We start from the raw sequence: 25,974 nt of genomic DNA, 5'->3' as shown, positions 1-25,974 counted from the left end.
GTGTCCTGCTGATCCCACCCTCTTCTGTGTCCTTTTCTAGCACTGGTATTGGACAGTTCAGCTCTGTTCATATCGTGTCACACCAGCTCACTCAGGGTGAAGGGCACTGGCACATTCCAGGCATACATAAATTAGACTTAAAATACATGCCTGACCCATTTGTAGGAATTTCCACAGTGTTTTTGAGCAGCAGTGGGTGTGACAGAGCTGTGTATGAGCACACTGGGGTAGGGCATGTGGGCCAAAGCAGTAGCATCAGGAGGAGAAGGAGATGGCTAATCCATAGCCCAGGGCAGCCTCAGACAGGTGACAGAGCTGCACTTCAGGGCTCTTCCATGGAGTATCAGATAAACCTCTTTTCCTTCTCTTCTGCTGGAAATCTCTTCACGGGACACACTTGAAAAATATGGTCAGCTTACTCTGGAGGAGGGAGGCACACTGAATGCCCTTTTCCAGGAGCTAGAGTTGTAAGAAACACTCCTTGATTCCCAATAAAGCACTAATTTCCACTTAATCCTAAGCACTAAAAAGAACAGAAGAAATTCTTCAAAGCTCTTCAGTTCCGGGAGCTTGAGAACTTAATCCCCTGCCTCGAAGAGACCATTGTGCAGCTCTTGACATCAAGGATTCCTGCATTCACATAGGTATCAGACAGACATATAGCAAATACCTGAGTTTTTTGTCTAGGGATTCAGTGTTAAATGTCCAGTTCTTTAATTAGCAGCTCCAGGGCTGTTTAGAAGGCGAAGAGTAACGCTGTCAAGGACGGAGCTGCTGTATCTTGGTAGTTGTCACCCAAAAGCCAAGTCCCAACAGGAAATCCTCTGTTCTCTCTGTTTATTCTGTCCTCTGTTCCAGATGTCAGGGATGTTAATCAGCTGGGAGGAGTTGCATCTGTTCCCATGCTAGCAACTGACATTTATAAGTCTAGTATTGAATTCTGATACAGACAGGACTGCAGTGCTAAAGAAACTATTTCTATACCATTGCACACCCTAGAAACAGTAGGAGTTTGCTCGATTTAGCTTGACCCACAGTCAATTTTTCCAACAGCTTTTTTCAAGAAACATTTTTTCCCCAAGACTCACAGAACTCATGGTTTCTTTCATGGATGTTATCCATTAAGGAAAAAGATCACTGTCTGGTCAAACTGCAGGATGCTTGGGATGAAGGGGGCCTATAAAATCTGTGGAGTAAACTATCAGAGATCATTAAGAATCCTTGTGGGAGACAACAGATTAAAGTATTATTATACCCCCAGTGCTGATGCAGACCCGTTTGTCTCTGAAACCTCATGTGGAAGATTTTCAAGTGCATAGTCTGCAGATTTGACAGGGGTTGAATTTGCCCCTGGCTGCTGGGCAACACCACATCCTCTAGGATCAGCTGCCCCATGGATGCTTTCCAGCAACACTTACCAGCCTCTGGTTAAGCCAATGAGGGGGGGCTCATCCCTTCCCACAGTCTGCAGTATGTGAATGAGCTGGTTTATTCTCTTTGCAGATCAATTCAAATTGTATCATCTCTCACACAGACCCACATATCCAACAGGCCTCTTCCAGGTGCTGTGGGGCCTTGCATTAATCCCCCTGGTTTTCTCCCATAGCCATTTGTGTACAACCTCGCTTCAGCTCAGCTTGTGCTTGACCTTTGTGTTTTTAATTAATGGTGGCTGAACCTCCTGTGTAAATTCAGGAGGATGCACCTTTCACACTGAAAAACATGCACAGTATAGTTCTGTGGTGAGCTGAGCCAGGTGCAACACTTCCATTTGCAATTCCCATTCTATCCCTCAGACTTCCTTTCTGATAGGAATTTAAACCCAATTCTTCCAAGCAATAGCTGCCCCTTGGTGAAATAGAGCAGCCACCTCCACTGTGCCCCATTTACAGCACCCACAAACTTGACTTTGCCTCTTGTGGATTGCTGGACTTGGGCAGTACTTCAGTTGGGGTTTTTTTTGCAGGGGGCTGGGGAAACAGAGTGGATGTCTTGGTTTATCTTAACTGAAGTGAATTCACTGTCCCTCAAACACCCCAAGATCAGGACAGTGTGGAGCTGTCCCATCACTTTTGTACCTGCCCACCACGAAGACACGCTTATGCAGAGCGACTGGTGAGGCCAATTTCACACTCTATGTGATGTCTTGTCCATTAGATGTAGGTCAAGACACCCACTGGAATCATCATATACTCCCAAAACTTTGTTTGTGGATGATTTGAGAAGGATGGAGGGGCTTCAGGGAGATGCTGATCATAATTCCTGTAGAGCTCTGAAGAGATGCAGTGATGCAGAGCCTCAAACAGACCAGTCAGGGCTACTGAGACATGCAGGAACCACTTCAATACTTGCAACGTTTTCGTGAAAGCCGTGCTGCGAAAAAGTGTGATGCTGATGGCCACAGTCATGTTTCCTCCCTTAGAGCCAGATTCATTGATAAATAGGATGGATATATCCCCACCCCATAGCACAGCAGAGTGTCTAGATCAGGAATACAAACCACTGCTGTCAGGAGCAATTGTGTGATTGCTCCGTCGCAGCCACGGCTGGCGCAGAGCTCCAGGACCCACATACCGTGGAGGAAGATTAGGAGCATGTGCTCTGCTGGGGTCAATGAAATCCTGTCTTCCTCTTTGGTTCGGAGTAGATTTGCAATTTTGAAGTTTCTCAGGGTAACTCAGCTGAGACTACCAAGTTTGCATGTAATTTCAGCACTCCAAATTACCATAAATTTGCAAGAAGTTGTTTTCAGGTTCATTAATAATGGATGGGTGGCTACACCACCAGAGTGCTTGCTCTCAGCTTCCAAAAGGATCAGGGTGAGCTGCACTGAGGAAACTTGGAGTACTTAAATGCTGGGGATATGAAACTCTAATAAACCTCCAAAAAGCCAGGAAATTTGGAGTGAAGGCTGAAACTCCATACCTAGTGCACCCTACTGGGTCTTTGTATTTCAGAACACGTTACATTTGTTCACTGAAATATCTCCAGTATGGAACTCTTTAGGGTGGAGTTTCACCTTTAACTCTAAATTTCCTGGCATGTGTGAGTTTGAAGTACATGCTTAGCTTCTCCCCAGTGCTGTTTTTCATTTTTAATTTCCTTTCTCTTTTAAAGGGGGGACCCTGCTTGAAGGACCCCTACTAAAAAGGGACCCCACTGAAGTAAAAATTAGAGGGTTTGGCCTAATTTGATCTTTCTGAAATTCTTCAGGAGAACCATCTTCAGGAGTTTATTTTTTTTTCTACCATTATTTTAAAGACTCTTGTGGCCAATCTGCCCCAGTGAAAAAGATCAATAAAATCCACACCCTGCAGACCAATTATTTTAGAAGGTACCCAGATGTTTGAGTAGTATATAAGAAACCTTGGAAATTTAGAACATCTCCTGTAAATTGCAGCTAAAGATTGGCCATGGCCATTGATGGGGTGAGCTGCTTGTTGTGAAATGTACTATTTCCATTAATTCAGTTGTTGCAGAAGCAGCCCATTCTTGCTGTTGACACATGTTGGGTTACATCAGCGATGGTAAAAGAGTGGAAACAGCAGTGGTTTGGAATGAGAGCAGTGGCAATTACCTGCAATGCTTTTAAAAATAATTTTGGCCCTAGATGTTGAAAAGATGTGTCATCTTTTGTGTGATTTGTGTGAGGGCAGCTTCAGCAGGCTTGAATTACAAGGCTTTAGAGAATAAAATTCCTTCTGCTGCTTCAAAATGCATCTTTGGAGCAACATTGCCCTTAGATAATACAGAATAAATTTGCTTCTCTTGCTATAACCGTGTTGTGTCAATAAATTAAGGACTTCAGTGAGAAGCTGTGGTAGTCAGTTTTCCCAGATCAAGACTCTTGGGTTTTCAAATCACTCCCATCAGCTTTGCAAGGAGAATTTATCTTAGCAAGTTGTCTAAAGGGAAATTGGAAAAGTGCTGAAGTTATATGGCATTGGGCTTGTGAGTTCCTTCAGCCTCAGGCCAAGTGTGCTGGAAGTGTGGAGAGTCCCAGCCTGGATTCCCTTCCCCTTCCCCTTCCCCTTCCCCTTCCCCTTCCCCTTCCCCTTCCCCTTCCCCTTCCCCTTCCCCTTCCCCTTCCCCTTCCCCTTCCCCTTCCCCTTCCCCTTCCCCTTCCCCTTCCCCTTCCCCTTGCTGTAGCAAGGGAAAATCTTGAAGATCTTGAAGATTCTTGAAAATCTTGAAGAATCTTGAAAATCTTGAAGATTTTCAAGAACTTTAGTTCATGCAAATGAAAATTCAAGTTGAAATCTGAGGACAAGTCCTGCCTCGAGGGAGTCAGGTCCTTTGTCACCCACCAGCAGCTTCACGCTGGGACTGGTACCCTGCAGCACCAGAGAGGAGGAGCAATTCCCTGTATCCTTTGCTAAGCTGAGTATTTCTCATTCCAACACATAAAAACACTTTGTCACTTCAGCAGGAGACGATATTCCTCTCCTTTCACCCTCTCCAGTATGGCCCCATCAACATCCTTGTGTTGTGTTTCCAGCCTCAACTTTGTAATACAAATCACAGCTGGTTGGTTTGAATTTCCCCTGAGTTACCCAGGATGCTGCTGAAAGCACAGGAAGAGCAGAAATGCTTTAATCAGTTAAATCAATCAAACAAAAAAAAACCAAAAAAAAGGTAGACTAGACCTTAAAATTTACCCTGCAACCTTTGCTACTTGCTGTGATGACGTCTTTGTCCTGTTTCTTTAAGTGCAGGATTTTATTGGGACTTGGCAGAAGGGTGAAGTGAGGAAGACATGGGAGGGGGTTTGCTGAGTTAAAAAAGGAAAAAGAAAATGTCAGTGAGAAAATGGAAATACCCTGATGTTCTCCAGCCTAGTGCTGGAGCCAGTCTCTCTCTGTCTTGCAGGGAAGGGGCTCCTTTTCCATTAACTTTCCATGGCCATATTTAATCAGTTTGCTCTGACACAGAGCCAAGAAAGGGCTTTGCTCTGTGATGCTGGGTCCTGAATGTGCTCAGGCATCCACAGCTGCTCCCTAGCAAGGGCTGCCTTTTGACTACTGAGGTATTTTTTTATAGCCACAGAGGGCAACTATTAATAGATGAGATTTACCAAAACACAGAGCTACGCAGCGTGGTGTGGAGGGGAAGAGGGAAACCTGTGGGATTTATGTCAGGAAAATTCCATGTTGAAATTATGCTAGAAGACGCAGTTAAAATGAATATGCCAAGAAGGGGATTTAATCTGCAACTTTGGCCATGCCAGCATTTCTCCTCCTTTAAGGATGTGCCACATCACATGAAACATGTTGCTGAATTATTTCTTCAGCATTAAACAGCACAAAGTGTACAGAGGATGAAGATAAGACACATAGACATGAAATATCAGCTTTTCTGAGATGTGATTAAATACCAAAAGGAAGCAGAGGCATTCCTGACCCTGGAGACTTTTCATTTTGATCAGACATGGGATTAGGGGTAAAATGTGAAGAATTCCACATTGTGTGGATGGAAGGAGCTGATCAGGAGTTTGCTTCTCTGTTTATTGATTCATTTCTAATTTCCATGATGCAATGTAATGAGAGTGGTGGCCCTGTCAAACTCACAAATTATATTTTTGTATCGAAGATGACAGGTTTGGGAGCATTGAGCAGAAAGGAGCAAGACAATTAAAGCTGCTTTTGAAGCCAGAACTTAGACATTGATTAAATATCATAAAATCCAGATGATATCAATTAATAGACCCATCACTGTAATCATCTGCACATTTTTTGTGCACCTTCCAAAGGCACAATGGGGAGTTATATTCCCAGGCCAGGAAAAGATCCACTGACTATTGGGAGAGTGTGGGTATCAAAACCCCCTTTACACTTTGAAAAGCTTTGCTTTAAGTTGCTTTGTGTTTCCTTAATTACTTAATTTGATTTTTTTAATTGAAAAAGAGACAGGGAGAGATTAACTAGTGACAAATTTCAAGTAAATAAAGAGTGCCACACTCATTTAGAGAATATGGGTAGACATCAGAAAAGCCAGAGCTTAGTTTGGTTCACGTGAGTCTGAGGGAGAATGGAGATATTTCCAAACTATCTGAACTGCTTAGGTTTGCACAACTGGCTGAGAACAATTACAAAAGAACATTTTTCTATGATCTCCTGTTTTCCATGAGCTTGATGATGCTCTATTCCTGCCCTCAATCCCTGAAAATGGATCTGGAGACAAACACAGGCATGCCTGAGGAATAGTCATAATTGCATAAACTTATATTATTCAAAACACCTGAATATGTTTGGGCTTGGCATTTCTGGATAAGGGGTTTTATTTTGCCTTCATGCTGATTCCTCCCAAAATGTGAGGTGTCACTGTACTGAGAGCTGAGGATGAGCATTGACTATTTGTAGTTGTTTCTCAGTTCCTTAGGGAACGGTTTCTGCCATCTGTTCACTGCAGGTATAGACATGATTGAGAGAATTAAATCTTAAAGTCTTTATAATTGCTGAGAAAAGTAGATCCTTGCACTAGGATTTAGAGCACCAGGTTTAGAGCCCAAAAACAGGAATCTATTCATTCACAGTTCGCATCAGGCTTCCCCATCATGCTGTGTTCCTTAACAATCATTTAACATTTCCTATTTTTAAGTACATAATGTTGTTCCAAATGGATGTTCTGCTTTCTGCCTGGACTAAGCTGCGTATTCCAAGCTCTTTGAAGTCCACAGAAAGATTGAACTCCCAAAGACCTTGGTCTTTGGCTTCGATCTCCACATCCAGAGCACAAGTGAGGCTGGGAGCCTTCCTGAGAAGAAGGCGATAGCTCAGGGGAAAGCTCCTGCAGAGCAGAGCTGCACTGGAGTAAGCAGGAGAAATGTTCTGGGTAAGGATTGATGGCAACAGTTCACAGCATTATAAAAATCGCTTCCCTTTTGCCTCCAGCATTTTTACCACGACTGTGTCGGTGCCAAAACCCAGAGCACACTCACTAATTCCTCCAGAATTGATCGGTCATGATAAACTTCCAAACACAGAGTAAAATGCTTCCGTCAGACACATCAGAGTGTTTCTCCCAGTTTGCCTGGAGAAATCTGTTTGATTTCCCTCCCTGCATCCAATTTGATTCAGAAAAGGGCTGCAAGTTCCTGGCTCCCTCCTCATCCACTCAGAATTCTTTTGACAGATTTACTTTTGGGTACAGATTTATCCTCGTGTTTGTGCTATAAAATGTCCTATTTATAAAGGGTGATTAGTCACTGGAATGAGCTGCCTGGGGAGGTGGTGGAGTCACTGTGCCTGGAGGTGTTTAAAGAAAGCCTGAAGGTGGAATTTAGGGCCGTGATGTAGTTGACAAGGTGGTGTTCGATCATAGTTTGGACTTAAAGATCTCAGAGGTCTTTTCCAACTTAATTGGCTCTGTGATTATGTCTTAATTCAGGCTGAGAACTATTCTCATCTTTATCCGACACAAAGGTCTTTTTATATCATCCTTGGAACAATACCTGGAGAATTTCCAGTTTTGATCTATAAAACCATCATGAGATAGTCCAATAGTGCTTGCAAGGGCCTTTCTCTTCCCCCACAGCTGAATAAGGCAGGATGTCATGTTCTGCAAAGCACTTGAGCTGGCACAGGGTTGTGGGAGTGAGGGAATTCAGAGCAGTCCCCCTCTGCCTATGAGAGGTGCAAGACATCTCATTCCAACAAAAGCTTTATAAGCTTTTGTGTGTGCAGGGGCAAAAATGACAACCTGCAGTTTTCAATGGACTCTTTACAGAGTTGTTTTTGTAGACATTGAGATTTTAAGTGCTGTAGAAGTGGTTAGTGACACACCACCAATAAATTACAGAGCAAAAGCTGATGTGTGGCAGAGATGAGAAAATATGGTGACAGAGAATGCAAATTTATGGAAAGAAATTAAGAAATTAAACTGCATGGCCTGTCCATAGTGGTTGTGCTCAGGGCAAAAGTTGGTCAAGAAATTTTCCGTAACGGTAAATGAGAGTTTTCCTCGTCTTGTGCTATCATTTGACAGTGGAGAACAGATCTTTGTATTCTCATAGCCCCCTGTGAGAGGTCTGGGTTTGATTCACGTGGATCCACAGGCTTGTGGTGCCAAAACAGGCAATTTCTGCACTCGTGTCTGAAGGCCAAATATATGGGTATGATTTCCTATAGTTTACAGTTACATGCTGGATCAGAGCTGTGTGTTTCATAAGCTGCCAGTCCAATTTAGCAGGGTCTTGGGAAATGTGTCCCCCAGGGAACGCTTACAATCAGCCTTATGTTTTGGGCTGATAGTGCCTGGTTTCTGGTACACACGTTAGCAGAGCCATATGTGAGGAAATCCAAACATCCTTCCATCCCACTCCTAACCTGGGCACTGGCTGAGGCTGCTGCCCACTGCTGATTTTCTGCTGGCTACATCCTCCAGTTCAGGAACTGGCCACTCTGGGAAGCACAAATGTCCAACAGGGATCTCTGCAGGAGCTGAAGGTCCTGCACAGGTTTAAAAACCAGAAATTCTTAAAGTTCTTGAGTGTTTAGGAAAGGCACATTCGCATCTTTCCTCCTGCATCTTGTCTCAGGCTCAGCAGAGAGAAATGGGGGGCAGGAATTTGATGTCAAGGAGTTCATTATGTTTGTGGTGTCTGTTACAGACACTGTTGGCATGTTTTGCTTCCCTGCAGTCTCCTTGACAAAGGTATGATCTACTACATCTCTCTCCTGCTCTTTTATTCATTTTCTTTCTGTTTTCCTAGACAGCAAGAGTATAATTTTTTTTTAAAAAAAATAAATTGTTGGCTTTAGGAAATACGCTGTCCACAATATTTTCTTTTTGAAACTCTGAACTATTTTCACTGCAGGTGTGTTGTTGTTTCTGCCAGATCACCTGGCAATTGACTGTGGGTTCTGGGAACTTCAAAGCTAAATGTTCTCATGTAAAATTTCTGTTTCAGCGACTGACATTTTCTATTTCCTTGTAATCTCATCATGGTTGGGAAAGAACAAGAGTAACCAGCTTTTGTAAAGCTCATAATATTTAGTAGCCCTTTGCATCTGACAATTCAATTATTTCTTTTCCTTAAAAAGTGTGTTCAAGGCTTCCCAGCCGAAGATAAAGATTTATTGTTATGATCCATCAATAGTCCCTGAAAAAACTCCCTAGAAACCAAATAGAGAGAAATATCAATCCTTTGTTGTGACAGAGAGAAAAAAAATCTCTTGAACCTTGAAAATGTGAGGCTTCTGTTGCCAGGACACTTAGTTTCCTTGAACTGAAGTCTCCATCTCCAGACCATGTTCCTTGTGATCTCACTTGGGTGTCTCCTACACTTTTCTGCATAAGATGAAACAAGAGGAAATTTCAACCACTCTCATTTGAATCAGATTTTCATTTCTTTCTCAGAGAAGAAAAAGATTTGGATTATCCTAATCATTGATGATCTTTCCGCTGCAGCAGGACCCACTTCATGCACAACCCTGCCAGGAGGTTAAGGAGGGAGATTTGGAAGCCCATGAGTTGTATAAATGAAAACAAAAAAGAAGCGGCATCTCCAAAGCAAAAGGGATGTTTTGCAAGCTGCATATTTGGAGTGGTTATTTTGGCCCATCAACTCCAGAAAGATCTGCAATAAACATGCTAGGTCCTTTGTGATTTTATGTGATTTTATTTTATTTTTTTGTTGATGTCGGCCTGATTCCAAGTGGTTCTTCATTCCAATCTCAATGTATATCTCCCTTTGTGGCATGGGGTTTATGTGCAGGGAGGATTAGTGTCAAAAAGTGGGATGAAAGGAGCGAAGAATTTGATCTTGTTGTTTTTTCACCCTGTACTTTTTGCTGTGTGGTGATTAGGGAAGATGCTGAAGGAGCAGCCCCTTAAAGTGCCAGCAGCACTGGCAGGGACAGTGCCACACGTCCCCTTCTGCAGGAGCAGTAATTGCACTCCACGGCCACGGTGCTCCTAAAAATCCCAAATATTCCCACATACGTGACCCACAGAGCCCACCCAGGATCCTGACCCATCCCACCCACAAAAGATTGGGTGCAGGGAGCAGGAGCCCAGGACAGGGCTGTGTCCATGGGGTAATTCCATGTTTTCCTGGACTCTGCAGAGGGAGCACAAAGCGTCTCCTGCTGTTCCAGAAGTGCCAAACCAAAGTCACTCCAATTGTGGCTCCCATGGGTCCCACCAGCAAGGCAGATGTTTGCAAATGTCATCTCAAGCCTGACCCAGGATGGAGATGAGGAAGACAGGCTGGAGTTGAGTGTTAGTATTAGAAATTTTTAGAAAATTTTAATATAGAAGTTGTTCTGAGTTAGTCTCATAGTTAAAGAAAATTCTATCTTAAAGTCACAAGTTTCCTCTAGATCTCTAATTTACAGGGGCTCTACCTAACTCTTGCCCCTGTTCAACAGAGTTATGACAGGCTGCATTCCTGATCTCTGGTGTTTTCATTAAAAAATTAGGTTGATTGAAACAAAAATGTCCCAGTGAGCTGCTCTGCAGTGCTGTTTGTCTTTATCTGTTGGTTGATCTTGAAAGCTTTGGAGAGGAAAGGAAAAGAGAGGTGGTGGGTGCCAAATATTAGAACAGGGGCTGTTCCCTCAATGAAAGCAGAGCCTGGTTCTGCAGGAATCTCTGTTTATGAAGTTGATGTGCTACCTTGTCTTCAGGAATGGTGGAATTGAGGGATTTGGGAAGGACCAGTTTATTGTAGGCAGCACTGATGTTCATCTGTAGAGCAGCAGACCTTCAGGACTATTTTTTGGAGACTGTAAAATACAAGCCAAAGATTGTAAAATATGAGTGAAGGCTCGTAAAATATGATTAGTGGCCACCAGCAGAAAACTTTAAGGATCTGCAACACAGGACACCACTTATTTAAAAGAAAGATGATCCATATTATCAGAGAATGCAGGCTCAAGGGATAGAGGAGCTAATCCTTGCTGTCAGTTTTCCCATTCAGAAGACAAGGAAAAATATTCTGTTCGCCTATTTCATGACTTCTTCACTCATGGTAAAATTTCTTGAGGGGAGGCCCAGCACAAGGGGTTTTGTCCTGCTTCAGCACCCACTTCAGTGGGTGGATGGGGTTTAGAGCAGTGCAGGGCTGGTGTCAGGGCTTTGACCAGAATGGAATTTCTCTCTCCATGTTTAGGAAGCTTTCTGAGGCCCAGAGGGGAAGCAGAGTGCAAGTGCCAAGCAGCACAACTGAAAGTTAAAATAGCCTGAAATTTATACACCTTCCTCCATGGGTTTAAAATCTCCCGTGTATGTGAATGAGGTTGGCTGCGGCCAAAAGAGGTTTTCATGAAGTGGCAGAGGAAATGTGTTTGAACAGAACAGGTTCCTGAAAATATCCTTACTCCACTTCTCTCTTTATGGTTTGACTTCTCTCCTTGTTACAATGGAAAAACATCAGGGTAACCAGGGCAGAGGGAATATCAGATGGAGATGAGGGATAGATAAGAGGCAAATTACAGTACATTTCTCATGGGTCATTTGGCTCTAGTTTTAAAAAGAAAAAAGTCCCAAAGTAGTAAAAGAAAGAAAAAGAGACAATCAAAACAAATAAACCTGCCAGTATTGCTGATTTCAAAGGCCTGTGAAATGTGCATATATGCTTCATAATGCTTTGCTGTTTTAAATGAAATGTTCCATCCTTTAATCCTACTCACTGTCTCAGAAGTTAATTGTACAGTAAAATCACAATTCTGTCTGCCAAGGCTTTCCCTTTGTTTTCTTTTTTTCTTTTCTCCCTGCAAGTTGGCCAGCCAGCGTATCTTTTCCTAGTTCTGTGCAGTTGGTTATTTTCTGTAGTATATTATGGAGTTTATGGAGTTCTTTGTAGCTTAATAATTTGTTATGGTCATGCAAAGAAATGGGGCTTTTCAGTTCTTGCTGCTCAAGGGAACTCAAAAGTTGCTCCGTTCTTGGACGTGGACCCTGCATGAGCAGAAGGCTCAGTGATCAGATATTTATGGTCTGTAGGACTACAACTCTTTCTAAACCTATGCAAGGGTTATCTAAAGGTGGGGTGGAAGAACTGGATAGTAAAGCCTGGAAGGATAAAGAGAGAGAAGGAACAAATGATGCCGTACATGAACAGCCATCCCAAATTTTTGCCTGGAGCTTAGACAGAACATGTTTGACGTTTGAAAATTTTTGCATCATCTTCTTCCCCGAGCCTCTGCTCTTTCTTATCCTGGCCAGAACCAGCAACAAAAGTGCTGGGGGGAAAAAAAGAGAAAAAAAAAGAAAAAAATAATCTGTTTTCACTGTATTTCTGAATCTGAGCCCAGGTTTGTGAAGGATTTGGCAAGGATTTACAAACCTTTGAGAGAATCTGTGTGGAGATCTGAGGAAACCCGGCTCCCCCCTTTAAAAAGCAAGTTGCTTTGGCCAGAAATTGGGCAAAAATTGGTCATTTCAACTGACGTTTCCTTTTAGATTTTGGATTTCAACCTGAAAATGCACTTTGAGAATCAAATTTTGCTCTAACTCTAGATTTACACTGGAGCAAGTACATCACAGTGCTGATATTTGTGTGCAGCCCAGTGAGAGCAGAGGCTGGCTCAGAGTGCAGGCTCACATGAACAAACCAAGAGAGGACCCAGCACAAAGTCTGGAGTAGTCCAGGCATCAAATTTATTCCAACCTGTTGCTATGGTTCAGGCTGTTAAGTAGATCCTGCATTAACAACCTCCAGGAGTTAAGTGATTGCATGAAATAAAGCTGTATCATTTATTGAAAGTCTTTTATGAGGTCGGAGAGGGCTGAGCAGGGATGCTCCCTTAGTGTTCTAAGATGATACTAGTGATTTTAGAACTCAGCAGCAAATAATTTTCTTTATGTACCAAGAGGTTTTTTTCCTCTCAGTCCTATAGATTTATTGTTACAGTAGAAATTTGTGTATTTCTAGGAAGGTCCTGCTGGAAAACCTGGGTTTCAAAGCAAATGGAATAAAATTGATGACCTGACAATTCTAAAAATTCTCTACCTTTATGCAAGGAGGTGCTCTCAGTCTCTGTTGCAGAATAAAGAAAACCCAAACCCAAAGGATTCCCATATTTTGTACAGTAAAGCTCTTATTTTCCTTCTATATTTTTAATTCCATATTTGTTTAATTGTGTGAGTAAAGCCTGAGTCACTATCCTAGTGGTAGAATTAATTCAGTTTGGAAAAGGGAAACCTGGGATCAATGAACACTCAGAGTTTTATAGCCACGTTGGCTTTTATTTTGCATTATTTTTTTGCTTAGGGGTCAATCTTAACTCTAAAACCTGTCAGTGATGTAAAAGCCCCTGGTCCAGGTTTAGCAGGCTCACCTGAATGCATTAACAGTGACACAGAGTTGAGCAGGGGCTACAAACCTACCCAAGGAGCTGGATTTACATTTGAACAATCATCCTAAGTGGCTTTTCTTGGATCCTTATCGTTATTATATTCTTTTTGCCAAAACATTTCTCCTCTCTTGTAATGGGAGATCAGTTTCAGGGCCTGCAGAGGACATTTTGCTACAGCAGATAAACTGAAATTCTTTCAGAGCTGCCAAGCCTGCATGTGCTGACAGTGCTTGCGATTTATATTTGTGGACATGACCTAGCGACTGCCTGGGTTGGATGTGGCTGGAATTGCAGTTACACACTTGGATTTCAGTGTGAACACAGGCAGTGATCTGGATCTAAACTGGGACCTGAAGCCTCTCACTTGTAGTATTCTGGTTCTGCTCTGTTTCAGGCTCCGTCCCAATCACTGAAAGATTTATACCTTTATCAATAAATTATCATGACTTTTACTACACTTACACCAGGGTCTTAAATTAACACTAAACTCAGCGTAGATGAGGCACGCTTCCTGCTGCACATGATTTATGGCAATCCATCTGAAATGAGGAGCAAAATTGAATTTGCCAGCAAAGGCAAATCTTTAACATCAGGTCAGACGCAAATTTTATTGCACATCCACTGCTAAAGAGAGTTTGTAGATTGTCTTATTTTATACAGGTTTTTTATAGACCTGTAACACTTCGAGCTTTTTTTTAAAAAAAAAAAAAAAAGGAAGCTAGAAATATTTGGAGGTCTGACATCTCTACTGCGTCTTTGTGTCAGGTTGGAGGTGACAGACAGGACAAACGTAGCAGTTCCATGTCACTGATAAACTCTCAGCTTGAGGGCTGTGTCCCCTTTTGATGGCCTGCCTTTGGGAAAGATGTGGAGACTGCAGATAAGAGCATCAGAAACAACCAGAGGTCTTAAAAGCAGTGAGAAAAGCTGAGGAAATAAGGTGGTTTTAGCCTAAAAATGAAATGGTGTACAGGAGATATAATAGGCTTTCAAATAAGTAGGTTTGGTAAAGCAGAAGGGAATCCAGTCTCCCTGTCAGTGGTTGAATGGCACAAATATCCCTCTAATAGAGCAAAAAAGATTTAGGTGGACCTTTAGGGAAAAAAGAAAAAAACAACTTTCTGATGATAAAGGAATTGAAACAAGGGCTGCAGGTTACTGGGACAGTGACATAGTCCCTGTCATGTGTGGTTTTAAGTGAGCTAAATAAAAACTTGCTTGGTGACACACGAAGATGCCCTAGCTTTGGGGTGAAGGGCTGGCAGCCGTGGTCTCTGGACATCCTTTCCAGACTCATTTTTCTGTGACTCTACTGCAGAGGGCAAAAGGCAGCTCTCACACTGGCATCACAACTGCCTCTCCAAAAGGACAGTTAGCTGTCTAACCACCCAGGGCTGAGAAATCACAAGAGGAAAAGATAAATTACAGCTGTGCACATCTGCCAAATGGCCCCATTTCAAGGTCAGCTTTCAGTGCTGTTGCCGTCGTGGCTCTTGCCACTGTCTTCAGGAAGAACATCTCTAATCTCAAAACTGTTCTTGCTCTTCACTGCAGATATTGAGAATCTCTGTAGGTACACTGCACCCTGAAACCTTGGGCACTCTGGGTGGGTTGGACAACCAGGACAGACACGTGGTGACCACACTGCCTGCTGTGGTCAGTGCTCCACTGAATCCTGGGGCCAGGATGAGCCAGAGGGGCACAAGGAACACCCCTGAGACCTGCCAGCCACACCTGGATCTGTCACAGGCTGGTGGAGACTGTTCCAGGGCTGTCCAAATAAAGCTTTCTCTTTGTCTAAACCATGCACCGTGGTTTAGGCTGGGCTGACACTTCTGAGAGTGGACACAAAGAGTCTTGGGAAGAAAAGTGATTCAGTGCTGTGATTCCAGCAGATTTGCCTTGTCCTGCCATGTGCTGAGCCCCGTGGGTAAAGGATAGAACACCCTATGTCAATATTGAAAATGGAGAGATTTTGAGGCTGATGTCCCAATTGAGGAGGTGCTGTTGGTTTTGGTTGCTGTTGGTTGGGTTTCTTTTAAAGATGAAATGTAGTGCCTTCTGTTCCTAACAAACTCACCAAGCAGTTGCAGACCATACTCCATAGTGAGCAGACAGCAAAGTTCCCACTCTGTGTTTGCGTGGGAACTCGTAAATAATCCCTTAAGTACCCTGTTTGTTTTCTTGCTGTAAAGTGACACTTGTCTTTGTAGGAAAAAAAACAAAACAAAACAAAGCCAAATAGAGAATAACTGGGAGCAAACAGTAGGAAATTTCCTAACAATAAGGTCTGGAAGACTGTGTTTGTTGCAAAAACAACCAGGAGTGCAAGAGGCTGCAGCCCAGCCACATCAGGGAAACTTGGGGAAACCACTCTCTGACCTGAAATTAAAAGGAGTTGCCAACCCCCAACAGAACTGCTGAACTCTAGCCACCAAAACCAGATTTAATATGATTAAACCTGTTATCAGCTGAGTTTAAGAGTCATTGCCAAGCATGTTTGTGGCTCGGCGCAGAGGTCTGTGGCTGGGTTTGGATGTGGAGCTAAGGTCCAGCAAAGGGAGCTCCTCACTGTGGCTCCCACAGGCAGGGGGCTGGTGGCCAAGGGCTTCACCTTATCGCCTGGGGACGAGTCACAGCCCAAATGGACAGGAAATGGGTTTGACAGATGAGACAGCCACAGGGATAATGGCTGGGTGACTGATGGGGTGGGCTGTGTGATGGGTAGGGCTGCCGAGAGACACTGCTGGGTGAGCTAAAACCTCCATTAAACTGAAACTGGAGCGCTGCACGAGATCCATATCCCTGACTGAGGGCTGGGGCTCACTGGATAAGGGTGAGCTGCTGCACAGAAGAGCTTCAGAGGGCTCTTTGCACTGCAGCAGAGGGGAAAAAGAAAACAAAAACCGTTCATTGGACAAATAAGTCGATGAAAAGATCTGGGTGGGAATGTGAGCATTGCCTGATATGATTTGGTGTCCCAAATGGCCTTAAACAGCCCATAGAATTTCTATGTCTAAAACAGATTCCAGAAAAGGAGACCTTTCATGATGCACTAATAGGCTCATTAGGCTTTCTCCAGCAAGGCACGCTCACAGCATCGTATGTTTTTTCCATTACAGGAATTGCACGTGTTTTGTTGTGCTTTAGGTTTTGTTTTGTTTTCCACATAGGCTTGCCCTGACAGTTCCCCCATTCAGGTTTATATTGGAGGTACCATCTCGAGCCAATGAATTTTATGAAATATGTTGCTGGCACTCACAGGGAGATGCATAAAGGAAATATTCTAATGACAGTTGGAAAGGCTTTGATCCCTTTCCAAGACTGCACTCATGTCTTTGAAATGCGAGTTTGGCAGTGCTGGAAAGGCTGGGCTCTTTGGCTCTCTCTGGCACGAGCCCATGTGACAGACATAATGTCCTCTGTCAGGGGACCCACATAACCTTGAGAAGTGTAAGCAGTGCTCGCAGATTGAGCTGGGTCAGATAGTCTGGGCTGATAACGAAGCAGGGGGGAGTCAGCCTAGTCCAAAGCAATAACTGAAAGCTATTCTGACCTGGTAACTGTTGGGTCTGCTGCCTGCAGCTACAGAGTTGGACATGAACTGCAAAAGTAGTTAATTTATGCCTCCTTGAGTGTAGGAATGTGGCGATGATGGATAGGGATGGGAGGTTATTAGAAACATGGGGAGGAAGGAGAAGAAGGAATTCCAGCTCGTGTTTTTATCTCTTACACACGCACACACTGGTTCCTCACGTTCTCTTGGCTGCCTCGCGTGTGTGCATTGTCCAAGCCCTCACTGCCACACTCACATCTCTGCCCCTGCTCTCACAGGCACATACTCACACACTTCCCAGGGCTCTGCCTGAGCTCAGGGCTCGGGCATGTTTACGTGCTGGGGATTGCTGGCTGCTTCCATGAAGGAGTTTGCATTTACTGCCTTCCAAGCATGATCTACTTACACCTACACCCGGGCAGATCCTCTGCTAAAAATCCTCTTGGCATTCTGTTCTTCCTCCACTGAATACATTCTGCTCACTCACAGCCTTCTCCTGGCTTGCAGAGAAAAGTGGTCAGAGAAATACCAGAAACCCAAGTCCAAAGGACTGAGTAGGATGAATTTACATGAGGCATGAGTCCAGTCTCAGTGAAGCATTGCCATCACTGTCCAATTAGTTAAATGCTGTCTGCTCTGGATGTTTTTTGCAGTAGTAAACCATGTAGCCTTGGATGTTGGAGCACATGGGCTGTATGGAAGAGAAGGAGTGACTGTGGTTGTGCGCTGAGGAGATAAATGGGGATTGGACTGTGTAAACCATTAGCAGAAAGACAGCTGAGAATAAAGAAATATTAGTTTAGATTATTTGAAACCATGAGAGAAGAGGAAGGATAAAAATGGTAATCTCAGGAGGGGAGTTGGATTATAGTTACTCCTACAGGGATTTGTATGTGCATAAAGCATCTGCATCCAGAGTCAACAGCTGCCATCGGTCCAGGCAGCAGGACCTTCCTTCCCACTGTGATACAAACACATTTAAACAATGTTCTAATCAGACTAGGGGCTTCTGTTCCTGCCACTCTGTCTTGCATGAAGCATCACATCACTCCCCCATTCTCTCTTACACCTTTGCTCACTGTCAGTGATCCCCTCCCCGTGGTCACACCCCTGTCACACATTCCCCCAGTGCTCTCACACTGAGAACATTTGGAAGTGCACATCAGTTCTCCCAAGTAATTTCAAACTATTGCTCATGGATGTGTCTAAGTAGGAGCCCATGCTTGGAAAAGAAGTTTTCTAAGGCTCAAGGAAGGTCCTGGGAGTAAACTGAGCAGAGCCTCAGAGCATTGTGCAGATCTGGGCAGGACAAGCTTGAGGAGCTAAGGGGAAGCTCTGTGCATTCTCCATGGATGTGTTGAGAGCACTGGAGAGATGAGAAATGTGTAAAGGGTCACAGTGCTGACCTGTCCTTCAGAATGTCATCCCCATTTGATTGGAAGATAAACACTGTGTGGAATGGAAACATCCCCTTCCACTGGTGTCCCCAAAGAGCACATCTTCCTCTGTGAGTCAGCCAGGGCCTGGGGACACCCAGCCATGATCTATTTTGGAGGCAATGACTTCAGCAAGTGGCAGAGGAAGCTATTGTGGAAATATGAATGTGTTTTCCATTTGGGAGTCCTCAGAAGGACAGAAAGATCTTGGAGCTGAGCCAGCTCCCCCATTTTTTCTTCACCCTGCTGGGAGCAAAAGCCTCGCAAAGTATGCAGGGAACCCTTCTTGGAGGTGGTGGGGGTGTGTGGTTTGGGAGAGCTGTGTGAGCCTTACACACATCCACACATACAAAGGGGGAAGCAGGAATCAACCTGCTCAAGACCACGGTGGTGTCTGGTCCTTACAGCCTTTGAACAATGCTTGGCTCAGTGTGATCCCTCCCTCTGGGGTCTCCACCTGTCAAGTGAAGGTTCTACAACATATTCCCCTTCTAGCTTTTATCACAACACTTCAGCCAGTGTGAGCTGGAAACAGAGAAACCAATGGGTTTAATCTTACATTTTGATTTCTCCAGCTTTACTGTGAGTTGGAGCAGTGCAAGCAGTGTGCCACCATGGTATGTGCACTGGCAAGTAGCTCCTGTATTCCAGTATTAGAAAATATACTCCTTTAAAGGAGCAAAAAGTACCTCCAACAGCCATCAGGCTTAGCTTGCCTGCAAGCAGATTGCTCTGTGATTTCCAGGCATCCCAAAAGCTAAGGAGCAATGCTGATCACCCTGGGAGGACCCAAGGAGCCTTAGGAATTTATGGCATGGTATGGTACCACTCCTGGGGAGAGCTTTGGCAAGGCTTTGCCTGTTGGAAACAGCAATTCCCAACCAGCTGTGGGATGTCAGGTTGGGCCACATGGGTTTCAGCACAAGTGACCGCCACTGGTGCTAAAGGAGTGACTCTGGGAGCTGGTGTTAGCTGTGGTGCCAGCCTGAGGATGTGAAACTTGTTATTGTGAAGGAAAATTAGAGGTAACAACAACAAACAGCTTAGAGGAAATGTGCAAGCTAACTGCTGGTGTAAAAAGATTTACTGACCATAATGCTTAGTTAATTGCATTCATAATAAATAGATTCCTATACTTATCTTGAGAGTGTGGACAGCTTTATGTATTTACCTTGGATTTTGTGGCCTTAGTTAATCAATGGCCTGAAGTTCTAGATGAGATTCACTACATGAATGCAAAGTAATCAAAGTTTGGGAGTGGATTATTAAAACATTTCAGGTGATTGATATGCAGGGTATTATAAGACCTTTGCCTGGATTGCAGCACTTCTTCAGTGTTTTGTTGCTTTTGTGTCACCTTTAGGAAAAAAAAATGCTTTTCTTTTTCCACAGGGCATACTTGGATGTCAATGAACTTAAGAACATACTTAAACTGGATGGATCCACACACCTCAACATCTTTTTTGCCAATTCCTCTGAGGAAGAGCTGGCTGGAGTGGCAACTTGGCCCTGGGACAAAGAAGCCTTGATGCATCTAGGTGAGTGATAAAGATGTTTCTTCTTTGCAAAGCATTCTTTTGAGGCACTAAGAAGGAAAGACAAATATGCATTAAGCTCTGTTCTGATTTCTTATCATTCCTCTAATATATAGTCAGGGGAAAAAAAGTATTTCACGATTCCCAGATACTGGCTCACAACCAGGAAAATATTAGGTTATAAACCCAAAGCATATTATGGTATTTGTAGATGATGTCAAGCTGAAAGTATTTCACCTTTTCAGTGAAGCTACTTTACAGGGCATTCACTCCATGGGAGCAGTTTGTAGAAGACTGGGGGATAGGTGTGGGGACAGAGGTGAATCTTTAACCTTAGCCTGTTACATTCTGATCCTTAGCTCATTAGCAAGTATTCAATTAGCTCACAGACTGTAGCTAAAATCTGCTGCTATTTTTCTCTACCAAATGCGCAAAAGAGCAAACAGCTGAGGGATTGTATTTCTGATGTTCATTTGAGTGGAACTGGAAGGAGTTCACTACCCTGCAGATTGCCCGCTGTGTTTCATAACCAGGTTGCTGCTGGAACCCAGGGATCCAGACAAAGCCCTGCAGCCTCCCAAATGACTCACTGCCACCTGCAGTGCCACTGGACTTGTGTTCCCTGCAAAATGTCAGAGGAGCCTCAAAAGGTTCAGAAGGCACTGACTGAGTCACTGTGAGCTTCTCCTAACTTCACAAACCTCCCTCGAGCTGCAAACCTGGTCAAACATCTCTGAGCAGTTCTCATAGGCTTTCCAGATATTTCTCCAGCTCATCCAGACCTTCCTAGGCTGCAAGTGAAGCCCAGTTTCAGCCAAGTTAAAACTTTGTGGCAAACTGTTTCAGCCAGTTTTTATATTACCCAACTCCATGTTGAGCTAAATAAAAAAGATATGGTGACTATAAACCTAAATGAGGAGAACAAGAAGTGTTTATTATCCTAAAACATACAATGGAAATTGAGCTGTATGGAATAACCATGAGTCAGGGGCGATTTTCCAAGGTCAGAAATACCCCAAAAATGAGATGTTACCATGTCTTTATGGTCACTTGTCTTCACAGCAGAGAGAGGCTCCACGGTCAGAGCAGGCAGCTGGAACTGGCTGCTCTCCTTCATTTTAGTAAATGTTTTATTGCAACATCCAGCTCTGCAGCTGCTCTGGAAGAAGTGTGAGCAGCCCTCCCTTCCCAAGGAGCAGCACTTGCACACTGACACTCCTGCTGAGCTCAGCTGGAGCTGAAACCACTTCCACTCTGGCTTGCCTGCAGCCTCCTGTCTGCAGGCTCCTGTTGGGAGCACCCAAACCAGAAGGTTCTGTAAATGCCCACCAGTGACCATTCCCCAAGATCTGGCAAAAAAACCAAGACAGATCTTAACCCCAGCCTTGACCAGCACCCACAGTGATGGGGTTTCTGTCACTTTGGGATGACAACCAGCGTGGATTGCTGGCTGTGGGTTTGATCCCTGTGTGGGCCATTCCCTGAAGAGCTGGGCTGGATGATTCTCGTGTGTCCCTTCCCAAGCCAGCAGGTTCAGTGATTCTGTGAAGCAGTGGCACTGCCCAAATGGGATATGGCTGCAATACAGCTGCTCCTTCCCTAAATCAGGATTTCCACAGCTTCCCCTGGTGTTGCCATGGGAGGGAGCAGAGAACAAGGGGAGAGAACCTTCTGCAAGAGGGCTGGGGCTTGCCCAAAGCCCTGATGAGTTCTTCTGTCACTTCGTTAAGCTAATTGTCAGCATCATGCCTGAGCAAAACAGTTTAAATTCAGCTCCTACGGAGCATTGACAGAGTTCATTGACCAAAAAAAGATCTCACAAGAAAAAAATAGACACTGGACAACAGATTTAAATTTGACTTGCCAGGAAAAAAAAAAAAAAAAAAAAAAAAAAAAAAAACACAGTAAAAAATAAATAAATAATGCTCATAATTTCCTGTCATAATAGCCCTCCCAGACCTGTGCTTGGTTTGTAAGAATTCATCTTTAATCTTTTTTACTCTCTTCTATAAATCCAATATGTACTTAATAAAAAATATGAAATATGTCCTGTGGTGCAGATCTAAAGGCTGGGATAGAGATTGTCTGGGTGAGGGAGTTTATCTTTTCTGTAAAACTGCAATTGATTTAGATTCTTGACAGCTATAAAAAATATAAATTTTCAACAAAGGCAAAAATAAAATCTCCCTCTCCAGCTGCCTCAGGGTTCTCCTATGCCAGAACAATTTAACTAGCCTCTACTGAAGGCACATCCTGCAGGAATTTAACCAATATTCCTGCCACTGGGAAGCAAACACTGGAATTCTTTTTGGGATAGAGAGCCCCAAAATGTATGTCAGGGTACGCTCTGGGTATAAATGGCTCCACCTGGGTAGAGATCAAGCACCAGAGGAATCAGAACTTGTATTATATAGAGGGGGAGCGAGGAATCATGGGTTTATTGTGGAGCTGCATGCTGGTAGGTCTGTATATAATTAATTGGGAATGTGGAGAGCTGGTGTGAGGAAGAGTTCAATGCTGTGAAAAGGAGGTGCAGATGCTACGTGTGGTGTAGACAAGATGCGCAGTGTGGCAGACTTTATTCACTCTTCTGTGTGTGTATTTAAATTTTCTGTTCTCCTTTTTTTAATTAGTTTTTATGCATTTGTACATGCCCATGGGACTCCTCTCCACCCTGTGCACATCGTCACATGTGCCCCTGCTCACAGGGAGGATCTTTTCTCTCCTGCTATTTTGCACACGTGTCCCTTCAGGACATCCAAAGTTCTCCTTCGTCTCCCTTCAGCACTGACACAGTTTCAACTGAAGTGCTGCATGTTGTGTTTTGGGCATTGTTCTTACAGGGAAACGTGAGGTAATGGGGAAAATCAAAGAGCCACAGTCAGGGAGATCTAGGAAAAGGGTTCAGCTCCAAGGAAAGGCTGGAGGGATTACAGTGATTCAGACTGAAGGGAAAGAGCCTGAAGTGGGGATGATGACAATCTCAAAAAAGATGATGAAAGGGGAGGAGAATATTCTGTTCTCCTTATCCGTGTGAGGAAGGACTTGAAGTCATGAACTTAAATTGCCAGAAAATCAATTCAGATTAGATGTGAGTTAAATCCTTGCAGCCATAGGGATGCTGAGTGCTGACATTGATTGCTGGGGCAGTCATGTCATCAGGGGTTGTGAAGAGGCAACAGGCCAGAGTGTGTGAGGGATGGTATAAACCTAATTGGTTCTGTGTTGTTTGAGAGTGGAATTTAGAGGACTACTTAAGAACTTCATGGTCTCATTTCCCTCTAATTTCATGGTTTTTTACAACCAAGTCTTCAGGCAGATGAGGATGAAGGGTCTATGGTGCATCAGAACCCAGTGATCTCATCTTCCCTGTGCTACAGCCACTGATAAAGTTCTTCCTGCCAAAACCTTTATCCTCCTCATTGTCACTAAATTATTAGAGTACCATGTCCAAGATTTATATTCCCACTATAACTTTTACAAAGCAGTCTCCTCTTTTCATGATAGGAAGGACACAAAAAGAGTTTTACATAAAAGGCTTGGAAAAATTGAGATCAACAAGCTAAATAATAAAAATATCAAGCATATCTTAAATACAAAGGTGCATAAAACCAAGCTAAAAATATAGTTCATATGATTAATTCAATGTACTGCAAATCCTCACTAATTTGCCATTTGCTTATTTGCACATCCCTTAATTCATACAACAGAAAACACTGTTAGTTTTCTTTGCAAACATTTAATAACCATGTAGTTCTTTTAGGGTTATCACATTCCAGGATTTCATATTTTTTTTGACACTTCAGACTTAATGCATATTCATCAGTGGACTGTGCAGTTCAGATCAAGCCAGGCTAGTCTGAGTATATGAACAGTGTGTTTCTAACAGCTACTCCAAAGATGCCTCCACGACACCTTGAAAAAACTGCTTCAGCCTTGGGTGTGCTCACTTTGCTCTGCCCAGCTCTTAATTTGCAAGTATTGGTGCAGTCTTCTGCAATTCTCAGGGTGTTTCAGAAGTTAATAGGCTTTTCTCACATCTTTACCCTGTGGAATATTATACACAGAATGTGCCAGGTGTGTTCTGTTTGACTCTTGGTGTCAAATAGGTTGCTTACACCTATCTGGGCAGAGTCACACTCTTTAAGCACATGAAATTATCTAAAATTGCATAGTAGGAAGTAATTTCATGCAGGATTTTCCTCTAAGTTAACAAAAAAACCTAAATTGAGTTTATTCCGTTGAAAGACTGATTGTTGCAGTGCTATTGGTTTGGGATGTTGAGGTCTGTCCCACAGTTCTTCCTCCTTAGAGCCCCAGATTAAGGGTGAGATGAATGTCCACTGGGCAGGAAATGTGTCTGGTTCTGCAGAAAACTGTGCTACAGAGGATCCAAGGGGCTGCCAGAGGAGCTGCCCTTAGGAAGGTGTTCTTTTCCCTTTCTCCTGCTGTCCTGAGGAACACAAGGCAAACCCAGAAGCCATTCTCTCTCCCCTTGCAGGTGGCATCGTGCTGAATCCCTCCTTCTATGGAATCCCTGGCCACACACACACCATGATCCACGAAATTGGGCACAGCCTGGGGCTCTACCACGTCTTCCGAGGCATCTCCGAGATCCTGTCCTGCAGCGACCCGTGCATGGAAACAGAGCCCTCCTTCGAGACTGGGGACCTGTGCAGTGACACCAACCCTGCCCCTAAGCACAAGCTGTGTGGGGACCCTGGGCCTGGCAATGACACCTGTGGCTTCCACAGTTTCCTGAACACCCCCTTCAGTAACTTCATGAGTTATGCAGGTACTGGGCTTTGCTCGGCTTGCTGGGGGGTCTGTGGCTGGGCAGGAACAAGGAATTGCAGTTTTACCCCTGATTTCTCAGTCCATTTCTTGTGGGGCTTTATGCTGATAAAGGTCTAGGACCGGGCTTGATGAGAGATCAGGCTTGATAGCCTCTGGAATCCCTTCTAGTTCTCATTTTCTTTTATCCCAGTTTTCCCCAGATTTGCAGAGTTTCATGAGAAGACCAGGCAGAAGGTTTGAGGGATGGAAGAAAAGAGATAAGCATTAAGAAAACAGCTTCCAAAGGCTCTACAGCAAATCTGACACCCTCTTTTTCTGAGATCTGGATGCCTGATCTATGAGGTCTTTGACAAACTCAAATCCAGAGATTGTTTATGCTCTCCCAAGGAGATATAGAATGTCAGATGAATATTGATACCATCAAGGCTGTCGGATAACCCTGTGACAAGTGGACAGCTAATGAGGCACCGCTCGTGCCTCCAGGTGTCTGTTGAAATGCCATGTTTAGGTTTGATTTGGAACTACACACATCCCAGTTCCAGCTTTAGAATGTGAATAGTGGGATTCTGCCTGGTCAGGGATTACCAGAGCACTGTGCTGGTTTGTACTGGGAGTGCAACAACAGGGGCTCCATATCAGTGTGGTGAAACCACCCCACAAAGCAAGAGCTGATTACAGCTCTGCAGGCACAGCTCTGCTGCCCAGATGTGCCAGGTTCTGGCATTCCTCCCAAAAGAGCATATCCCAAAGAGGGAATTTGCTCCTGTGACCCTGTCCCATTGGATGAGGCTGGAGTGGGGTCCTTGATGCACTCTGGAAGCCCAAGGAGAGCTGAAAGCTCCTCTGTTATTTCTCAGAAGGAACAGGGGATACCTTGACTCATATTTCCCCATAGTTTGGGCTGCAGGGTCTCTCTGCAGTGACAGTCTATGACAGTGAGCTGACAGCATCAACAACATTTTAAAGGCAACCAATATACTTACAGACACTGAAGGGCACCTTTATACTCCAGGCAAAACCACAGATTTCCCACTCAAAAGGTCACAGGAGTGCTTATTCTGTAATAAAACTGTAGAGAAGCAAAGTGTTTAATGTCATCTGGGGCATGGATTGAAATGATTTATAACCAAAATGCTTTTATGCCCTTTGTGGCACCAGCTAAAAGCAATGCCGAATTTTCCCTCTATTTTTTCTGTTTGTTTAGAGGGTGTTTTCAGGGACAAACACACCGAGTCAGCTCCTTGGTGTGCTGTGTGCTGTGGTGCCTGTGGTCGGGCAGGGAGCCTGAGCACCCACTCCAGCCTCATGGTAACATCCTTCAGATAAGACAGGACCACTCCCGATGACAA

At 43.9% G+C, this 25,974-nt stretch overlaps 1 protein-coding gene across 2 annotated transcripts in view; it reads left to right on the top strand.

The window, feature by feature from the left end:
* PAPPA (pappalysin 1) overlaps positions 1-25,974 on the top strand; it is a 177,239-nt gene that overhangs the window by 31,068 nt on the left and 120,197 nt on the right. Inside the window, exons 3-4 of one of the 2 annotated variants that reach the window (XM_005527194.3) lie at positions 19,686-19,831; positions 24,330-24,623. In XM_005527194.3, coding sequence (XP_005527251.2) covers positions 19,686-19,831; positions 24,330-24,623 — 440 coding nt within the window. The remainder of the gene's footprint in view (positions 1-19,685; positions 19,832-24,329; positions 24,624-25,974) is intronic. The other variant, XM_088065841.1, reaches the window with a different exon arrangement.

The sequence above is a fragment of the Pseudopodoces humilis genome, chromosome 22, assembly GCF_049639895.1.
Source record: "Pseudopodoces humilis isolate 2021_Gansu_Grassland_sample_001 chromosome 22, ASM4963989v1, whole genome shotgun sequence".
Classification (NCBI taxonomy): Eukaryota; Metazoa; Chordata; class Aves; order Passeriformes; family Paridae; genus Pseudopodoces; species Pseudopodoces humilis.
This window is presented reverse-complemented; position numbering and strand designations above follow the sequence as displayed.